This window comes from Cololabis saira, chromosome 11 (genome assembly GCF_033807715.1).
Source record: "Cololabis saira isolate AMF1-May2022 chromosome 11, fColSai1.1, whole genome shotgun sequence".
NCBI classification, from domain to species: Eukaryota; Metazoa; Chordata; class Actinopteri; order Beloniformes; family Belonidae; genus Cololabis; species Cololabis saira.
The window spans coordinates 29,307,113-29,327,946 of record NC_084597.1 but is presented as its reverse complement, the minus strand read 5'-3'; the positions used below and the strand labels follow the sequence as shown (position 1 = coordinate 29,327,946).

Genomic DNA, 20,834 nt, shown 5'->3' with positions numbered 1-20,834 from the left:
AAAAAAATACCAATTCAACTCCACCTTTGTAACTATAAATCTATCACCACATTCAGTCTTTGGAGCCAAAACACTGCTCTAAAAGATACTAAATACTACTAAACATCATCAATGGGAATCTTTCTTTCTTTCTTTCTTTCTTTCTTTCTTTCTTTCTTTCTTTCTTTCTTTCTTTCTTTCTTTCTTTCTTTCTTTCTTTCTTTCTTTCTTTCTTTCTTTCTTTCTTTCTTTCTTTCTTTCTTTCTTTCTTTCTGGCTCATTTCCTTCCTTCCTTCCTTCTTTTTTCCCTTCCTTCCTTCCTTCCTTCCTTCCTTCCTTCCTTCCTTCCTTCCTTCCTTCCTTCCTTCCTTCCTTCCTTCCTTCCTTTTTCCCTTCCTTCTTTTTTCCCTTCCTTCCTTCCTTCCTTCCTTCCTTCCTTCCTTCCTTCCTTCCTTCCTTCCTTCCTTCCTTCCTTCCTTCCTTCCTTCCTTCCTTCCTTCTTTTTTCCCTTCCTTCCTTCCTTCTTTTTTCCCTTCCTTCCTTCCTTCTTTTTTCCCTTCCTTCCTTCCTTCCTTCCTTCCTTCCTTCCTTCCTTCCTTCCTTCCTTCCTTCCTTCCTTCCTTCCTTCCTTCCTTCCTTCCTTCCTTCCTTCCTTCCTTCCTTCCTTTTTCCCTTCCTTCTTTTTTCCCTTCCTTCCTTCCTTCCTTCTTTTTTCCCTTCCTTCCTTCCTTCTTTTTTCCCTTCCTTCCTTCCTTCTTTTTTCCCTTCCTTCCTTCCTTCACGTACGTTGTGCATGGATTTAACACAGAACCATAAATCAGCTTTACACAAAAACGTCATCAACAGGAATTTATTGTTTTTACCGCGAGATGACAAATTCTTACCGGTAGGAATTTTTTTGACGGTTCATCGTGAACGGTAAAATATTGCCCATTCCTAATGCAGAGGTGATCTTATTATGTATAAAGGAGCTGTGTGTTCTGTGTGTCAATATGCGACTATCAGAAATACTAAAAACATTAAATAAGTTAAACCACATGGTATTTCTTCTCTGCCACCCTGGAGAAAAGAAGGCAAACAAGTCCATTGGCAATGTAAAATAAAAATAAAGAGTGCATGCAGAGTAGGGATGGGCGGTATGGACTAAAAAAATTATCACAATAAATTCTGGCATTTATCCTGATAACGATAAAAATGACGATAAAAAAAAATACCAATTCAACTCCACCTTTGTAACTATAAATCTATCACCACATTCAGTCTTTGGAGCCAAAACACTGCTCTAAAAGATACTAAATACTACTAAACATCATCAATGGGAATCTTTCTTTCTTTCTTTCTTTCTTTCTTTCTTTCTTTCTTTCTTTCTTTCTTTCTTTCTTTCTTTCTTTCTTTCTTTCTTTCTTTTCTTTCTTTCTTTCTTTCTTTCTTTCTTTCTTTCTTTCTCTTCTTTCTTTCTGGCTCATTTCCTTCCTTCCTTCCTTCTTTTTTCCCTTCCTTCCTTCCTTCCTTCCTTCCTTCCTTCCTTCCTTCCTTCCTTCCTTCCTTCCTTCCTTCCTTCCTTCCTTTTTCCCTTCCTTCTTTTTTCCCTTCCTTCCTTCCTTCCTTCCTTCCTTCCTTCCTTCCTTCCTTCCTTCCTTCCTTCCTTCCTTCCTTCCTTCCTTCCTTCCTTCCTTCCTTCCTTCCTTCTTTTTTCCCTTCCTTCCTTCCTTCCTTCTTTTTTTCCCTTCCTTCCTTCCTTCCTTCCTTCCTTCCTTCCTTCCTTCCTTCCTTCCTTCCTTCCTTCCTTCCTTCCTTCCTTCCTTCCTTCCTTCCTTCCTTCCTTCCTTCCTTCCTTCCTTTTTCCCTTCCTTCTTTTTTCCCTTCCTTCCTTCCTTCCTTCCTTCCTTCCTTCCTTCCTTCCTTCCTTCCTTCCTTCCTTCCTTCCTTCCTTCCTTCCTTCATTCATTCCTTCCTTCCTTCCTTCCTTCCTTCCTTCCTTCCTTCCTTCCTTCCTTCCTTCCTTCCTTCCTTCTTTTTTCCCTTCCTTCCTTCCTTCTTTTTTCCCTTCCTTCCTTCCTTCTTTTTTCCCTTCCTTCCTTCCTTCACGTACGTTGTGCATGGATTTAACACAGAACCATAAATCAGCTTTACACAAAAACGTCATCAACAGGAATTTATTGTTTTTACCGCGAGATGACAAATTCTTACCGGTAGGAATTTTTTTGACGGTTCATCGTGAACGGTAAAATATTGCCCATTCCTAATGCAGAGGTGATCTTATTATGTATAAAGGAGCTGTGTGTTCTGTGTGTCAATATGCGACTATCAGAAATACTAAAAACATTAAATAAGTTAAACCACATGGTATTTAACCACAAGCAGACAGACAAATATTACATAGCAGATGGGTAACTACAGTTAAAGTGCAGATGTGCTGTCAACAACACAAGAAGTGTTGGATCAGGGATCGAGGAGCCGTTTTGATGAAGCGCTGTCCAGTGACATGTCAGAGAAAAGTGCTGCTGTGTGGACACATGCCAAAATCAGTAACAATATCTGGAACTACAAGCCCTGTACCTGCAAGACCATTAAACCTGCCTTGAATTTTAGTTTACCATTTCTGAACCAAGTGCATTTCTGAACCATTCACATCTACATGTCTGGCAAGTATGTAGGAGTCACATTGTTCATACCTCTTCAGGTGATCCAGAAGGAAAAGGAACGTGACCAGGTTGGGTTCTGGTAGCGACAGCAGCAAGTTCAACATGCAGCTTTCTTTGGCGACACTATCAGAGAGCGCTGCACAGATGCAAAAAAAAAAACATACGGCTGCTTCATGGATTGTGTATATTCATTGTTTTCTGGAAGTATCTAAGTAAATGCTACTTAAATAAATGTCAGTTTGGAGATCTAATAGATTTGAATCTTAGCTTACATATGCCGCCTGCAAAGTTAGGGTAGAGGTCGTCTGTGAAGAGGGGCTCCGGAAGCTCTCTGAAATACAGCTTCAGGGTCCCAGCGATGGCGTTGACGTCCATCTCACTCATCATCACTGAAACGTCTCTGTTATCTGGAGATAGAGGAGAACTACTTAAACGCCGGATGATTCAAGTGACAAAAGGAAAGGTTAATACAGGAAGTTGGGACAAGCATCAGTTGCCTTATCGAATTATCAGATTGCAGAGGTGGGTAGTAACGAGTTACATTTACTCTGTTACATTTACTTGAGTAAGTTTTGGGAAATTCTGTACTTTTAGGAGTAGTTTTGAATCACTATACTTTTTACTTTTACTTGAGTAGATTTGTGAAGAAGAAACTGTTCCTCTTACTCCGCTACATTAGGCTACGTTGAGCTGTTACTTTTCTTTTATCCCTTTTATCCGCATCTGCGTCAATCTCATGACATCACTGAGTGATTCTTTGGGAAAAAATGTTTGTTTTTGCATGTTTTGTCACATTTACACAGACTCAAACACACACAGAGTTTCTATGAGTTCATGTTTGTTCTAGTTCTGCCTGGTTAAAAAAGAAAAGTACAAAGGCTTGAAATTGTGTGCTACTTGTGCTTAATTTATTTTTTTATTCTGTTATTATTTTATTATTTATTAAAGTACTTGAATTTACTTTAAGATTATTTTAATTTAAGCTTTTTTTATTTTTTATTAATTTTAATTTATTTTATTGATTTAATTTGCCTAAAGATGATTATTTTGTACTTTTGTCTGTTTGAATGGTTGTGATAAATAAATCAGACGTTACTCAACAGTTACTCAGTCCTTGAGTAGTTTTTTCAGCAAGTACTTTTTTATTTTTACTAAAGTAATTATTTGGATGACTACTTTTTACTTCTACTTGAGTCATATTATTCTGAAGTAACAGTACTTTTACTTGAGTACAATTTTTGGCTACTCTACCCACCTCTGTCAGATTGTCAGAAGTAACAACTAGTGGAAGTACACCAACTTCAATGCAAAGGAAGGTTAGCATAAGTGAATTAGTCAGTTTACTGATGTGCACTCCACCTCAGTAAAATGCGCCACTTTCACAAACTGACATCATGATAAAGATCGCCTGACTAACAAAGACAGAAATGTCTCATTAAAGGATTGTCCTGTGTTGGTCATGTGGCTGCTAGTGGAACTCACTGGTGTCGAAGGCGGTCTTCAGGGCCTGGATGTCGGTGGCCACTCCCGAGACGCGGTATATTCCCACTTCCTCCATGCCTCTTCTCTCAATCTCCTCTAAGCACTGCCGGACGATGTAGGGTACTTTGGATCGCTCTCGCCTGAGTGAAGATGAAAACATACATGTATATAACCATGTCCTAAATATTTATTGATGTGAAAAAGTACAAAATCAATACGGTTAAATTGTTGCATAGCAGTAATAAACAGAAATATTACAAATGCCTCCAATTAATTCATTTCTTACTGTCAACAATCCACAATGCAAATTATATCTCATCTGTTTTGGGTTTTTTTGCTTCATGATAGCATATGAAAAATTGAAATAAAAGTCACCAATCTTTATACATAAGGTTTGATATCACAGTGAATTCTTTAGCAGTTTTCTTTAACCAGTGGAAAATGTAGGAAAAAACAGTAAAGTACTAGTGTTACACTGTAGGATGTGACTGAAGAGACACAAAGAAGCACCTGCGAGAAAAAGAGCCTCTGAACTGACCAACAGAGTTTCACAGCACAGACGGCCCGTTTTATACATTGACTCTATTTATATGTCAACTCACTTGGTCACTGTGGAGATTTTAATTCCAAACACACCCATGGGTTTCCTTGAGGGCATTCTCTTCAGACTGAACTCTCTGCTGGTGAACTTCAGGGATATTTTCACCTCGATCTGACACAAGAAAAAGAGGTTAGGGGTAAGACAATTTCCTCTGTGAGAAGCCACCGTGCCGGTGTGTTTGTGAGGAAATTCGGCTGCATTGGAAACAGATTGTTTCACTATATCCAGCAGAGATGTGTTACAACAGTTGTAAAGCAATAATGTAAAACAGTTTGGCACTACATGTTGGGTTTTTAATTACGTATTGTAATAAAAGTTAGAATCTGAGTATAGGAGAAGTACGGTACAGATAAGTAATATAAAAGCAAAAACCTTTGCAAGTATAATCTGACACTCACCCCATTCATGGGAATAACTGTTCTCTGCCAGTCTTTGCCTTGAAGAGCCTGAAGGTCAAGCTGAGAGAAGAAATCCCAAATAGATGTATCAATACAGCTTTTTAATGCAACAATGACATTTTAATTTAAACTAAATATATCTTTCATCATATTCACACTAAGACAAATGTGTGTTAAGAAACTTCTAACGGGGCCTGGTACTTTAGGATGAGCTGTTTCCATTCCATCCATCCATCTATATTCCTTTCTTCTTATTTATGCTCACTGGGGTCTGCTGGAGGTTACCACTGCTGTTTCTGACATCTTGAATATTTTCTCGTGTGTAGACGTGGAAAGTGGCTGCAGCAACAACTATCCGAAGAACTATGCTTAAGCACTAAATATGTACTGTACATTCATATTTAGTTTCTGCTAGTTTTGAATCACCATCCAATATATTTCAGAGGGACACATTTTTAATTTCTGGCTATTACATTAATATTACCATAATAAAATATGGTTACAAATAAAAACAATAGCTTTCAACTAAAACTGTTAATAAAAGGAAGACAACCTCCTGGCTGGATAATCCAGTCAACACAACGGCTCTAAACCTGGATTCTATCTGACGGCCAGCAGGGGGCAGCACCTGGGATTTACAAGGTTAGTATAGACATCTGTGAGAAAATGAATATCTCTCATATGGTTTGTGATGTCAGTAAACCTTTCCTTAATGGTTTAAGAGTCTTATTGGCTAGGTTTATCATGTACATCACATCATAATGTTAATCTTTTGAACTGGACAAAGTGGAAGTGCGTGGGGTTTCTACACGTTGTGATGGCTAAATCGTACAAATCCAGAAAAACCATGAGAGACTCAATTTCACTTTAATTAGTAGCTATGTTCTATCTTTTTTTTTAATGTATACAGCTACATATTTCTTCTAATCTTCATTAAAGTTTTAAGAGTAGGTTTTTGGTTCCATCTTTCTTCAATTTAAAAAAAAATGGAAAAGGGATATTGCCTGGTATTTTTGCAACAATTCAGAAGAACTATTCTGAAATTTAATAAACAACTGCAGCTTCGTGAACTCCTAACTTTTAATTTTCTATTAAAATTAATTTGATGCACTGCTGTCCTTCTTCTGTCCAGCCTTGTTACGACAGACCAGAGCATAAAGCTATATTCACATCAAGTATACCCTTTGTTGCTGCACAGTGCTTTCAAACGTGCTGTTGATGTCTTACATCCTTTTAGTATATTTTTAGAAACATTATAAAACACGCATGATTTATTTAAGGGAGAACTCATACCCAGATACACACAGATCTGAACAGTCATGCCATCTGAGGCAACGAAAGATAAGCAAACGCAGTAGATGCAGTGTACTGGATGTTTCTGCAGCCTACGCCCCATCTGGCTGCCTGCAAAGCCAGATCATGTTCCTCATAACTGAATCTTTCACTGCTCGGGGCATTTCTTGATTTGAACCATCTGTCTTTGAAGAATTACATTTCACTAAAGACAAAAAAAGAAAAAAATTAACAGAGGGAGTGTGAAGGAGGAATAGTGTTTGATATTTATCTGTGCAGCCTACCTGCCTGTCTATTGTGTGTGTATTTATGGACTGAAATGTGTTTCATAACTACCCTTACAGTCACACATACGCATCTTTCCCAGCACAATTGATCATCACAGCAAGCAGGTAAGAAGAGTCTTACATTGGTCAAAAGCAACCATAACAGACTGAAGAATAATAGCACAAAATAGGATACATCAAACTTCAAAACTGGTTTTTAACATAAACCTATCAACACCTGCACCTCAGCTTTAGGTATTGATCCTTGTCTGTCGTAGAGTCGTGATTTTCTGTTAAAAAGAAGCAGCTGACTGGTATGAAGGCCATACCGGAGGATGAAATGTGTGATTAATCAGACATGTGCCGGATAGAGAGGCAGCATCCCTTTACACTGCCCTGCTGAGCAGCAGTCTCAACACTATGGCAGCTTGTTTACAATGACATCATTCCTGAAGGACTCTCCGCCTGTCTCAGGTTTACCAAAGCCATCGCTAGGTGGAGCACGCGGCCGTACGTTCTTTGAAACATTAAGGAACCAGTCAGGATCCAAGCAGCTCAGAATTAATACTGCTATAACACACACACGCACGTGCAGAGATTCACGTTTGCTTCTTCTGCATCTTACTATCTGCTGATCTGCACAGACAATTGCAGGACAGTTGTTGTCTTGGCAACCTAATCACTTCCTATGTAAATCCGTCACCAACCTCAGATCTGTCAGTGTCATGGACGGATTTCTCAGGATAGCATTGCTTGAAACTGCCAAAACTGGAAGCACAATTACACATAAATGGCATGACAATTACACGTTTGTGTCGTTCTATCAAGGACTCATTTTAAACGTAAACCTCTTTTGACCTCACTGACATATTGCTCCTTTTTTTTTTTTTTTTTTTTACTGAAATAACACTCATTCATTAGTTTCCCTGTCCTCAACCACTGCATTTCCAGGTAACTGACCTCGCCAGCACGTTTCTCTATCATGAATGAACTAAGTGACAGCTGGAGCCCTGCTTCAGGTTTCGTGGCTCGTGGCAGTATTGGTGAAACTGAGTCATAGAGGGTGGAATGGATGGGTTGGGGTTGACGTCATGTCATACCAGAATCTGTCCCTTCCCGATGATGCGGTCTGTGCCGTCTACATCTTCTTTGTTCTGCTTTGTCCTGTTGTAACACTTCTCGTAACAGAGCAGCCTCAGGGTCTGCGAGCCCTCCAGCTCGATCTCAAACTCCTTCAGGAAGAAGAAAGAAACAAAAGGGGAAAATCTTGTCATGAAAAGAGTGGGAAACAAGTCCACATTTTGAGCTCAATGACACTAACTGGCAGATAATGAAACACAAAGATTATGCTTTTAGAAAAATCTGCATTTCCTTTGACTTTATTGTATTTCACTGCAACACACAGCTGTCCAATATTCCCTGCTATTATGTAAGGGAACACTCTTCATATGGTTTGCGCATTGTTCAGAAGCCCACACTGCACTGGTTCATTTAGCTTTTGGACAGATGTGAGTCATCGAAGGCAGCAGCGGCAGTAGCTCATTAGTTAATATCACTTCCACTTCCCCGAGCACAATCTTTAAGGAGGATGAAGCTTTCAAAATATTCCACAGATAAACTAATCCTGTGTCTGTATAATGATCACTGGTACATATCTGTGCACAAATGTTTGCTGGAATGCATGCACTGCATGCATGAGTGTGCTTGCTGTGATTTTGCAGGGGCCTCAGATGCTCTGTGTGTGCTTTTGTGAAGCACTTTTTTTGCTGCTCAGAGATCGAGAGCCCAGTGATTAAAATAGCAGATGTCAGATACACAACAGGCAGCATACATTTTGCTGTGAAGGAAATGTACAGTACTCAAGCTATTCCTGAGCTGAATAGAGACAAACACCACATTTCCAAATTGGCATTCTCAAAAGTATCAGGTAAAAGTGTGCAACTCATAAGTCAGTGCAGGCCTTTGGTGCTAATACCCCTGCTCTAAAGGTAGGAATGGGTGATATTTTACCGTTCACGATAAACCGTCAAAAAAATTCCTCACGGTAAGAATTTGTCATCTTGCGGTAAAAATGATAAATTCCCGTTGATGACGTTTTTGTGTAAAGCTGATTTATGATTCTGTGTTAAATCCACGCACAACGTATGTGAAGGAAGGAAGGAAGGAACTAAGGAAGGAAGGAAGGAAGAAAACAAGGAAAGAAGGAAGAAAGGGAGAAAACAAGGAAAGAAGGAAGGAAGGAAGAAAACAAGGAAAGAAGGAAGGAAGGAAGGAAGGAAGGAAGGAAGGAAGGAAGGAAGGAAGGAAGGAAGGAAGGAAGGAAGGAAGGAAGGAAGGAAGGAAGGAAGGAAGGAAGGAAGGAAGGAAATGAGCCTGAAAGAAAGAAAGAAAGAAAGAAAGAAAGAAAGAAAGAAAGAAAGAAAGAAAGAAAGAAAGAAAGAAAGAAAGAAAGAAAGAAAGAAAGAAAGAAAGAAAGAAATGAGCCAGAAAGAAAGAAAGAAAGAAGGATAAATTCCCATTGATGATGTTTTTGTGTAACAAACATGGCGGATCTGAGAGCGAGATAGATTTATAGTTAAAAAGGTGGAGTTGAATTGGTATTTTTTTTATCGTCATTTTTATCGTTATCGGGATAAATGCCAGAAATTATCGTGATACATTTTTTAGTCCATACCGCCCAGCCCTATCTAAAGGCATCTTTTATGGCTTTTTACCTCATTCCATTTGGGTTCAGTGGTGTATCGATACACTCTCGTCCTGGCTTTATTGGAAAAATAGCCGAAATAGTCCACCTCCAATGTGCAGTAGAGATCTGACAAAGAGAAGAGGAATAAGAAAATCCTACTAAACAAGCAGTAATAGTGGGAACTACTATCAGTTGTTACTTGTAAGTAAAGAAGGTTAGCCCTAAAATGAAAAAGAAATGTACTATTCTTTGCAAAAGTGACATCAAAGTTGAGCTTTCCTCATAATTCACTTTGGTGGATTTTCTGTTGTCTGCATTAAGTCTGAAGCTGAATGACTCACTCAAGCTCTGTTTGAGGCCGGAGGCAGAGTGGACGATTACATTCAGGAACCCGTAGAGACCGGAGGATTCATCCTCTGGAATAACAGCGAAAGAGAGAGAATTAAGAAAAGAAAAATACAGGGAAGATGAATTCTTTGGACGGCAAAGAAGAGATAAAACAGCACTGAACTACAGAGAACAAGACCCCCCCCACCCACACACACATTTATTAGTCATCAGTATTCCATCCATTATATTTCTGAGAATTTATCATATTACAACAGTGCTGGTGCAGAAGTCTTTTAATTAGTAACAAAACAAACAAACACAAGAAGAAGAATTCACAAGGCACAAAATGAGGATCCGTACCTTCTTTACTGATACTAAGTGGAATGTGGTGGACAGTTTGCAGTTTGAGACAAGAGCTGGTTAACATTTGCAGCTCCATGGACGTCAAGGAGGCAGTTTTCAAACCTATGAGGTGGACGAAAAAAAGTTGACTGTTATGAGAATGCATATTTAAAGGTATTGTGACATCATTTTTAACATGTTTTTAACACTATTAAAAGTCTTGGCCAACATCCCTCAAATGTGTCTAAAAGAGTGTAACAAGAAAAACTTCACTCTAGTACTCCATTCCTGGCTTTTTATGACGGTGTTTTTTTGCGCCGTGAAAAAAGCTTCCTTTTCCCCCTTTCCTGTCAATCATTGCGCCGCTCCTCCTCCAAACCTCCTCCAACGCTCACAGCGGCGTCGGAGAGTTAAGCCGCGTACGCGTACGGTGCGCGTCGCCGCGTAACCCTACGCCGTAGGCTCTGCGTCGGTGTAACGCGGAACCATAAATCAGCCTTTATGGTGCGCTGGAGAGGAGAGGAGGCAGGGAGCTGGGTGGAGGGGGCGGTGATTTAGCGGGCCCTGACGTCACGGCCCGCCACCAAACCAGGTGCGCCGTTTTTGCATAGTTATGCGGAAAATGCCAGAAAGCACACAATACACTGAATGTTAAAAGTTTGTTGTTTTTTGGGTGTAATTGATGTCAAGACACCCAACAAAACACAAAAAATCAAGAAAAATTTGTTTTTCATGTCACAATACCTTTAACGCTCCAGATATGTTTGAGTAAAAAGTATGAAATATTTCACGCACACATGACCAAATCCTATTGAACTGTATCCATTCCTTATCTTAGAGTGAATCTTTTTTTTTTTTCTAAACTGGATTACACTGCGCCTGTCTCACGGGGACACTTACATTTCTTCTGCTGCTCCTGTATTGTTTCCCTCCACTCAGCACGCTCATAATCGGATGAAAGCAGGAAACTGTAACTCTGGAACACAAACACACAAAGAGGTTAAAGAGCAACATAAAGGAGCAACATAAAATAACTAAACAGACATGTACTGTATTTATAACTATAACCAGTACTCGAGTTGTAAAAAAAGATCAGGGGGGATGGTGGATTTTATCATATGGGGACAGATAATTTGTGCTGATTACAAATAATATAATATATTACAAATAATAGCACTGACCAAAACACCTGCAGAAATACTGCAGGAATGACATAGCAGCAGTTAAATGCAGACTTCTGTAAGCTTTAAATATCCACTGGGCTTACATCAAATACATCAAAACACAACAATAAAAAACACTTTTCTGAACTTATCAATATGACTCTGTCCTTCACAGGATAAGTAAAATGGATCACTGCAAAAACTCAAAATCTTAACAAGAATATTTGTCTTATTTCTAGTTAAAATGTCTCATTTTAGTAAAAAAAATCTCATTACACTTAAAACAAGACTCGTCACTGGAAAAAAACAAAAATTTTCACCTGTTTCAAGTAGATTTTCACTTAAAATAAGTAGAAAAATCTGCATGTGGAACAAGATTTTATTGCTTGTAATGAGAACATAAATCTTGTCCCATTGGCAGATTTTCCTACTTATTTCAAGTGAAAATGTACTTGAAACAGGTGAAAATGGTCAAATAAGTTATTTTTCTGGTGTTATTTTTCTGGTGATGACTCTAAATGTTGAAATAGCAATAATACCAAAATCATTGATGAAATGACATAAGGGATGGAAAGGAGGGATGGCAGTTTTACAGGGGGGATGATTTTGACCGTTTTTATTTCAGGGGGGATGCCATCCCCCTTCATCCCCCCTCAACTCGAGTACTGACTATAACATCTCAGACTTGAACAGAGAGAATAAATAATCTTCGGGAACATTATGGAGTGGATGAGGCAAATGAGCAAAAGGGAAGAAAAAAAAAGGAAAAGATGAATGGTGAAAACATTGATAAAACAGGGACCTAAAAGGAGGATGATGGGACACATGCTCAACATACATGTAAGTAGTTAAGATAAGAGTGCAAGCACCTTGCTGTTCCTGTTGTAGAGTCTGAGGGGCATGCTCGGAGACATTAGCAGGAGCAGAGACTCCTGTTCAGACAGTTTCTTTCGGAGGCGGTCGATGACTTTTGAACCCTTGTTGGCTCTCTGAAATCAAAGAGATTAAAATATTATAAAATAGATCTTTGTCCCTTAAGTCCTTCTCTCTTAGGAAAGTTGAACATCTGTTCAACCAAATCTGGAAGCATACACATCCAGTTCACCTTTTCCTTCTGAATCTCGCTCCGAATGTGGGAGATCTTGACCTTAATAGCGTCAAGCTCTTCATCCGGGACTTGAGGGACTGAGAGTGGTTCTGCCTCCTCTGGACCCTGGAACGTCATCTCTGTCAACGGGATATACCACTTGCTGTCGTACTGTTGGTTTTTACTGCATTGGGATAAGGATGAAAGCATTAGGGAATGTACAAAAAGACATGGATAAAGTAGATCAAATTCTGAAGACAAGGATGGCTGTCAGCTCATGACAGAGAAGAGTAGGCTGAACGTATTTACTAATGAGGGGAACATCAAACAGGCCTTGTGGGTAATTTTTATTTTATTTATTAACTAGTTTAACATATATTAAATTCTTACAGATTTCTCGTGGAGGTGTCAATACCGTACTCATCAGTAACTTTAACAATATTAAGGTTTTAATATGTTATATTGACAATTTAATCATTTAGGTTTATATATGTCCAGACATAATTGCTGCTGCTACAATGCAGCCTACAAGTACAGACTTGGGTTTCACAATCTTTCTATAAAAACGGGAGGAATTGATGTATTAAGGCATGTATGTTCTTTTAAGGAGCATACATGCATCTGGACAAGTTACCTGCGATATGAATAAAATACTAACTATCAATGCTCTACAAGAATCATTTACAGTAAGTGCCTACATTTTTGAGTCTTTTCTAGCTTTAATTTTGCAAGTGCAATGCAGTTCTTTGTGGCCACATCGTCTCCACATACTTTCCAGGTAATGTTGCCAGTCCAAGCCTGCTCATTGTTGTCTTGTCACCATTTGAATTTACAGTTTCTTTGACCACATGATGTGAATTCACAGCAACAGTTTTCAAATGCAAATAGCATTCGCTCAATAAGCTCCGGATCTCTCTCCAGATCCAGATCACAAATTTTGAGACCTAATTGTACTCAAGCAGAATAAAATGAATAATTTCACTGATCATGTGCCTGCTCATTTTTGGTGCATCAACTTTCATCAGGTTATTTACAGGAAACCTGAGACTTGACTGAATAAAATGTCAATGTCAATTTGAGACAATGTGTATGTACATAATAGCTTTAAAAGTAAAATGTTATTTTTTTTTTATTTTTCTATTTAACCTTTATTTCACCAGGAAACAAAAACAAAATAAGATGTTATACATCTTATTCCCTCAGAACTATTAGTTCTCAGACATCCATTTATCAGTGTTGCCACAGTTTGCGCATTTCATTCTTTTTGAAAAGATTGAATGTTTTTTTTTTTTTTTAAACTCACCCTCCAATCTGTTTCTTCAGCTTGGCGCAGAGGAGCAGGTCGGTAAAGAGGAAGACATGCCGCAGCTTCCTGGCTCCTTCAACCAACTCCACCATGAAACTGTCTTTCAGCAGCTGCCGGTTCTGGAGCAGCAAAAGACAACAGTAAGTGAGTACACATGGTTTTACACTGGGATATGCAAAGCGTAGTGGCATAAAAGCTATCTGGTATTATAGTACAAGAGTCATAAATAGCTTGTAGAGTCTTTGCGTTAAAATTACAATAAACCTTTCTCACATTGTGACTTATTTTATAGAAGCATGTGACTTAGAGGAGACAATAAAAGGTAAAGGGGAATGAGGACTTGAATAAAAATCCTCTTGACTTGGGTATCACGAAGTAAAGCAATTATGTTTAATTTTCAATTGCACTAAAATTAATATATTAACAATTTCTGTTGTCATATCCTCGATCTTGCACATTCATCTATTTTCTTGTCACACAGGACCAGATGCTTAATGAACAAAAAACACAAAACAAAAACACAAGTGTAAAATGTGGTGCTGTGGCTTCATCACTGATGTCAGACTATATAATGAGATGTGCAATACTACCACTTACCAAAAGGGGGCAGTGATGTCTTTTTCTATACACAGTTCAAGCGGACATAAAACAAAAGAGGCAACAGGCAAATGTCAAACCACAAATCAGTTGTAAAATGGCTCAGTTTTACATAACTTTAACCTCAGTTTTACGCTTCTCTTCTAGTCGGCTCTTTTCATAGTTTTGAGATGAATGCTCCTTTTGCTCTCATTCCTTTAACTCAGGCTTTTCATCTATAAAAACCTGATATTTGCAAAGATGTGGAGATCATGACATCATGTGTGACGAGTTCCCTTCTCAATCATTTCCACGTTATTCAAGCACCCAGTCTCCAAACCAATCAATATTTCCCTGCAGCAAAACCATGAAGCATAACATCACCCTTGTTTGCAACCAATAAGATCTCTGTCATCATGTTTGTGACCCCCCCCTCTTTCTGAACACGCAGTTACAGTCATGGCCAGAAAGCATGAGAGTGAAGGTGATGCTAATGAAAGAGAAGGTTTATATGCTTACAAAACCTGATTAGGCATCTGCTGGCAAGGAGAAGGGTCACTCATAGTTAAAATGCCTGTGAATGACGGAGAGTTTGGAGGAAGGATGACTAAGACACAGAGGGGAATGGGAGCATGACGGAGAGAGTGCATATAATAATGTCTGAGAGAGAACAGAGAGGAGAAAGAAGAGCAGGTCCCAGTGGACCAGACATCATCCTGCTGATTTTTACTGTACCTGGATATGAAAACATGTGACATGTTGCCAAAGCAGCTCCACAGAGATGCTGCAGAGGCGCCATCACAACCCTGGCTGTTTAAAATCCTGCTCATCATGATGACTGAAATATGAATCTAATAATTCTTAATTCCTAATGAAGAACACAATGTTGGCGTTCAGTGTTACTGTAACTAACTTGCGGATGAAATGCTTTATGTCTGTGTGACTGGCACGGAGATGTTTACTTCATTCCTGCCTCTCCCACTCTCATCAGATGCATTTTTCTGATGAGACTTATGATGTACTGAGATGTCTACTGCATCCCAAGAGTCAACTTTCTGCATGGGACGTTGATGATGTTGGGAATGGCACATCTCTGATGTAATTCCCTGAGAGTAATTAAAAAACTATAAAACAAAATTACCTCGAAAATTCTTTTTATGTCTTTGCCTTCTTCACTTTTTCTACAAAGTATCATATCATACCCCTGCTTCAGTGAAACAGCGGTTTTAATCTCTTCATTACAGTTGAATGTTCAAACAGAAATATGTATTTGCAGTTTTAAGTGACCCATCCAGTCAGGAAAGTATACATTTTTTCTGTGCTTACTGATAATCCCCCTTCTTACAGGCTTACATTATGAGGATGATTTGTGAGATCAGAAATGCTGAGAAAGTCAACTCTTCTCCACCATTCAGCATACACTAATGTGACATGGACTACAGGAATGTTTGCATATTCCTGTAGTCTGGAATTCTTCATGACGATGAAGGAGTGTAACCAAGTAAAGAAAATACACTTTTTGCCAATTCTAACAGTTTATATGTTGGAAATAAGAAGAAAAACGATATAGTCCATAACAGTTCTTAAAAGTATTCATTACTTATTCAAAAAAAATGCCAAATGATTAACAATTTATATAAAAATTTATATAAAAATACTCTATTAACTCGTGATATATAACGTGATATATATATATATATATATATATATATATATATATATATATCACAGAGTTAATAGAGTATTTTTATATGCATTTACATCTGTATAAAATGATCCAGTCCCAAACAGGATTTGCTGCTTTTCTATGTTTTCCATGAAATTCTATGTTTTCCATGAAAGAGAAGACAGTGTCTTTGGCTTTTGGACTGCTACTCTCTTTGTATGAAACATGCTTTTTAATCCATATAATTTAGAAAAATTACATCAATCTACAGGTTTACAGAACAACTTTTCTTCCTTCACGCAGATGCTATTCAGTAAGGCGCTAAAAGTGAACGTAAACTAACTCACAAGATCACTGAACAGAAACTACAAATGAAATGTACAGAAAACATTGTGGAAGTGAACCGCACTGGACACAAGTGCAAAACTACACAGGCCTCTTTGGTACAACAGGATAAAGAGATAATAAACTAAGATCATTAACTAAGAAAATGGCAGCTGGATTATTGACGGACTAAATAATGTGGTGAGAAAAACCAGCTGTCCCAGCACAGACAACTTTCATGATACAGTATCTGCAGTCAGGAAGACGAATTTGTCTCTCATCATTTCTCACAGAAGCTGACCAGGATATCAGGTAAGCTGAACACGGATTAAATATTGACCAACTCCTGGAGAAGCTTTGCTGAGAGCACGAGCCCAAGAAATGACATGAGTTTATTTTTAGAACAGATGCTTTAAGGCGCATCTCTGCACTTGTGTGTGTGTGTGTGTGTGTGTGTGTGTGTGTGTGTGTGTGTGTGTGTGTGTGTGTGTGTGTGTGTGTGTGTGTGTGTGTGTGTGCGTGCGTGCGTGCGTGCGTGCGTGCGTGCGTGCGTGCGTGCGTGCGTGTGTGGGTGTGAATGTTGATATGCTTATGTAAAGCTTGGGGAAATAGTGGAATTGTGTAAATAAGTGTGTACTTTTTCAACAAGCAGCACTCACATCAGTGCACATCAGTGCCAAAGGCAAACAAAGCGAAGCGAGGACACGAGAGCCATCATTTGCATTTTAATTAAGGAGTTTTTTTAAACAGTTTTCCCTACACCCCCATCTTGCCTAGCAGAGCCTCGGGGGGCCACCTGCGCTGCTCTGTTTCTACATACCTCCACTGACCGCAGGTTACCCTCCAGTGTGTACGCGTGCAGGGTAACTATCTGTGATGCTTCAAACCTTCACATTTGAGGTCAGCTCATAAATAAGCAATATCTTTTTTTTCCAGTTCCAGTAATATCTAAACATCATGAATGGTGAACAACTGAATGGAATGGCTATTACAGATGAGAACTCAAAGTCTGGGCAGGTCATGTTGAAAATGACGTCTTCATAATCATTAATAACAGGATAAAAAATGCTTTGAACCAATTAAACCCAAATCTGAAGATATTTGAAAATATTCTTTAAAGTATATGTATGATTCCAAAATTTGTTGGAAATTATAAACACTATCTTGGGAAACCAGGTGTGTTTTAAAATAAACTTAAAAACGTTATTTTTTAAGAAAGCCTATCCCTGATCTCCTGGTCTTTTAGAATATCCTTGTGCTTTTTTTGCTAATTTAGCTTTTTTTTATTTTATTTTATTTTTTTATTTTTATTTCTCTTTTATTTTTATTTTCTATTTTTATTTTTTATTTTTTATTTTTTTTCTAATCTTTATTGTAAGCGCTTTGAGACTTGTTCTTCAGGTGAAAATGCGCTCTATAAATACAATTTATTATTATTATTATTATTTTAAATGCTTTTTTTTTTCCAAGCAAGATACACTTTTTCCAACATGCTCAAGTAATGGCCTGAGTGTTTTGCACGTGAGAACTTCTGACGTACTGGAGCTCATTTGGTCAAATATAGACAAAAAAGAAAGAAGAAGAAAAACTCAGACCTATTAGATACTCTGTATATAATGAGGTACAATATAATGAAACCCATTGATTTCCAAGTGCTGTTTTCATGTATCCATGATAAATATTTCATGGCTGGTGTGAAAGGCTTGGACTGACTGGGATGGAAACTGAGGCCTGCAGGGATAACAGAGGGTGTGTACGTGTGTGTGTGTGTGTGTGTGTGTGTGTGTGTGTGTGTGTGTGTGTGTGTGTGTGTGTGTGTGTCTGGGTGATTGTGTGTGTCCAGAAGCAAACAAGAGCTGGAGAAATAGACATATGGAACAGAGAGCAGGAAAGTGTGTGTGCGTATGGAAAGGGTGTGGTAATGACTCTCCTATGAGCAGGGGGAGGAGCTTTTTCCGCTCCCCTCCTCCCACTCACCATTCATGTATAATTAACTTCAAATCTGCCACTCAGAGCGGTCTGGTGGCCCATTACATGGCGCAGTGTACGCCGGTGTCACGTAAGCTATCAATCAAGAGGCATCCATTCATGTGCATAAGTCATCTCCAGGGATGAGTGAGAAAGTGGTGGTGGTGGTGGTGGTGGGCGGATGAGAGCCAGTCCGTATGAGCTGGTGGGGGGGGCAAAGCAAACACACAGAATCACTTTCAACTAGGCAACGCTGGCATGACCATATAAGGACATGGGCTCTGCTTTAGGCTGCAGATTGGTGGCTCCTGTACACTCATCTGGTGACTTCAAAGTCCTCTGGAGGGGCTGGGCTTGTGACATCATTGTTCATAACATGAGCAAGAATGAAAGTGAGAGAGGTCAAAGAGCATCCCAGAAAAGCTGGATCCTTCAAAAGGAAAGACTGAAGAGGCTTCCACATCTCTGAACCATTCTGTTCCCAAACATTTCAATAATCCAAGAATGTCTCTCAACACAAAGCCGGAAAGAATTTCAACACTGGCAGTGCATAACAATCTTTAAAAGATTCAGAGCATCCAATGAGTAAACAATGAGTGAAACCTGAAATCCCGTTCTGAATTGCTTGGAATCATGGAGCCCTAAGGCAAAAAAACTACTATGGAAACTAATGCAGCCTCAGGAACATTTCAGAATACAAATGTCAGTGAACATAGTTCAGTGGCAGTACTAGTAACCTGCAAAACAAGCCCAAAGTATCATCACTCCACCTCCGTGCTTGACAGTAAGTATGATGTTGCTGCTGGGATTGTTATAAATGCTTGCCACTTGTGAATAATCATTTTACCTGAAGAACAATGGGATAGTGTGTAAATGGTTTCATAACCCTTCCTAGAATAACGGACAGCAATAATTGCATCTTACTGGGGAAGTCAGCAAATTGGTAAAAAAAGGACTTTTACAGGTGTTTTTGTTAATTGCATTTTTCATTTCAGGTTGTATTTGCCAAATTTTAAGACCTAGTCGGAACCTTTTTTGATTGTTTGTTTTTATAAATATGAAATCCTGGTGAATAAAACCTTAATGCTGGCAGTTTAGAACCACTATTTTCAAGAATATGGCCAATCAAATCTATGTCTCCAAACGAGTGTAGGTGCTGAACAGAACAAGAAATGAATCCAGCAAAGAGTCACATTCTGAAGGGTCCAGTCCAGTGAAGAGTATACCAGCACATCCAAACACATCCAAACACAGCACCTAAGTGAAGCATTTCTTTAAAAAAGTGGCTGATTTTAGAAAGTTATGAACTCTCACCTCTCCCTTCTTGACAGTCACAGACTGGCGCCTGGACGTTGTCTCCTCATTTATGCTGGACAGGAAGTTCTGGGAGATCCTCAAGGCATCCAGCAGGAGTGGGTGGTCTGGGTGGCTGGTGGGCGTATGTTTGAGCAGGTCCTGGTAGAACATTAAGAAACATTCACTTGAAACAAATCTAAAATATCCAGTTGAAACAAGACATAGCCACTCACTTTCTAGACCATATTAAGGGTGTGAAATCACTTTTTTTCCCCTAAATTCGCATTTTCTAAACACAGTACAAATGGACTCTACAACACAAATGGGTTATTTCAGCATTTTGTCGAAGAATTTAAGTCTTTGTGAAATACTGCAAACTGAAGTCCAGCTCGTTGCAGTTCTTCTTAGTGACTAAACCGTTGATCTTATCCACAAAACTCATCAGAGCAAAGAGGCCAGTACTACACAAAGACCTTTAAAGGAGGCCAGATAAATAAAGATAAGGTTTCGAAATGATGAAACATACGGAAATCTTTGAGAGTAATCAAAGCAGCTGTTTAAGAAATATCACAAATAAAATAAATGTTGTTTTTTTTTACGATACTGTCCTATTGGTAGTTGTGTTTTGATGTCACATCCCATTGGGATGAGATCGTTGCAGGACTTGCACTGTCAGTTACTTACATGTAACACCAACGTGCTGCGAGTCACTCTGTCCACAGGTTTATATAGCAAAGCTGTAAATTATATTAGACAGAAACAACACAGATTTTTTTTATTTGACTGCATTAATACAATATGTAAATATGTAATACGTTAAGAGTCAAACATGACACAACTGACCCTCTAGAGAGTTCTTGGCTGTCTCCTTACAGTCTTTTGGGCTCCTCACCTTCAGGTTCTGCAAAAAAACAGTGACATTAAAGAAACTTAAAAAAAAAAACAAGCTCAGTACAATTAAGCTACGTGAGATCAAGGTGAGGTTATTATCTTTGCTCTAGCTCTTAGGTCATCCACTTGCAGATTAATGATGCCATCCTCATCAGCACCCCACATCCCCACCACCGACCATCTAGCTCAGATCGTTCATCGTCATGCATCATTACTTCCACCATTAGCATCCCTCAGTGATGAATTCTCCATCCAGAATGCAGATAACAGCCTCAACACTGACTGACAGACCTCATAAAACCTACTCCATGACTGATACATCAAGAAGCATTAGAGGGAACTGGTCCAAGAGCTCGTGGGCTTGTCCAAAAGATGGCTCAAACTAACACAGTTTAACACAGAGGTTCATTCTCATCCCACTTTCTAAAAAATGTGCACACCGGATCACAAAACTTTCTTTCTAAAGGCAATGTCTGGATTCATGACTGCAGCTGCTGTGCAAACAGAAAAATCCCTGTTAGAGCTTTCACAGTTT

At 38.9% G+C, this 20,834-nt stretch overlaps 1 protein-coding gene across 1 annotated transcript in view; it reads right to left on the bottom strand.

Annotated features, from left to right (window-relative positions):
• The window catches only part of LOC133455345 (breakpoint cluster region protein-like), a 99,947-nt gene that overhangs the window by 6,688 nt on the left and 72,425 nt on the right, over nt 1-20,834 (bottom strand). Inside the window, exons 6-21 of the mRNA XM_061734318.1 lie at nt 20,252-20,309; nt 20,093-20,145; nt 19,427-19,567; nt 13,576-13,697; nt 12,291-12,456; nt 12,055-12,174; nt 10,923-10,998; nt 10,041-10,145; nt 9,692-9,766; nt 9,379-9,476; nt 7,765-7,896; nt 5,106-5,165; nt 4,709-4,818; nt 4,107-4,246; nt 2,897-3,031; nt 2,655-2,760 (exon numbers count right to left, since the gene is read on the bottom strand). Of these exons, the coding sequence (XP_061590302.1) occupies nt 2,655-2,760; nt 2,897-3,031; nt 4,107-4,246; nt 4,709-4,818; nt 5,106-5,165; nt 7,765-7,896; nt 9,379-9,476; nt 9,692-9,766; nt 10,041-10,145; nt 10,923-10,998; nt 12,055-12,174; nt 12,291-12,456; nt 13,576-13,697; nt 19,427-19,567; nt 20,093-20,145; nt 20,252-20,309 (1,697 nt within the window). The remainder of the gene's footprint in view (nt 1-2,654; nt 2,761-2,896; nt 3,032-4,106; nt 4,247-4,708; nt 4,819-5,105; nt 5,166-7,764; nt 7,897-9,378; nt 9,477-9,691; nt 9,767-10,040; nt 10,146-10,922; nt 10,999-12,054; nt 12,175-12,290; nt 12,457-13,575; nt 13,698-19,426; nt 19,568-20,092; nt 20,146-20,251; nt 20,310-20,834) is intronic.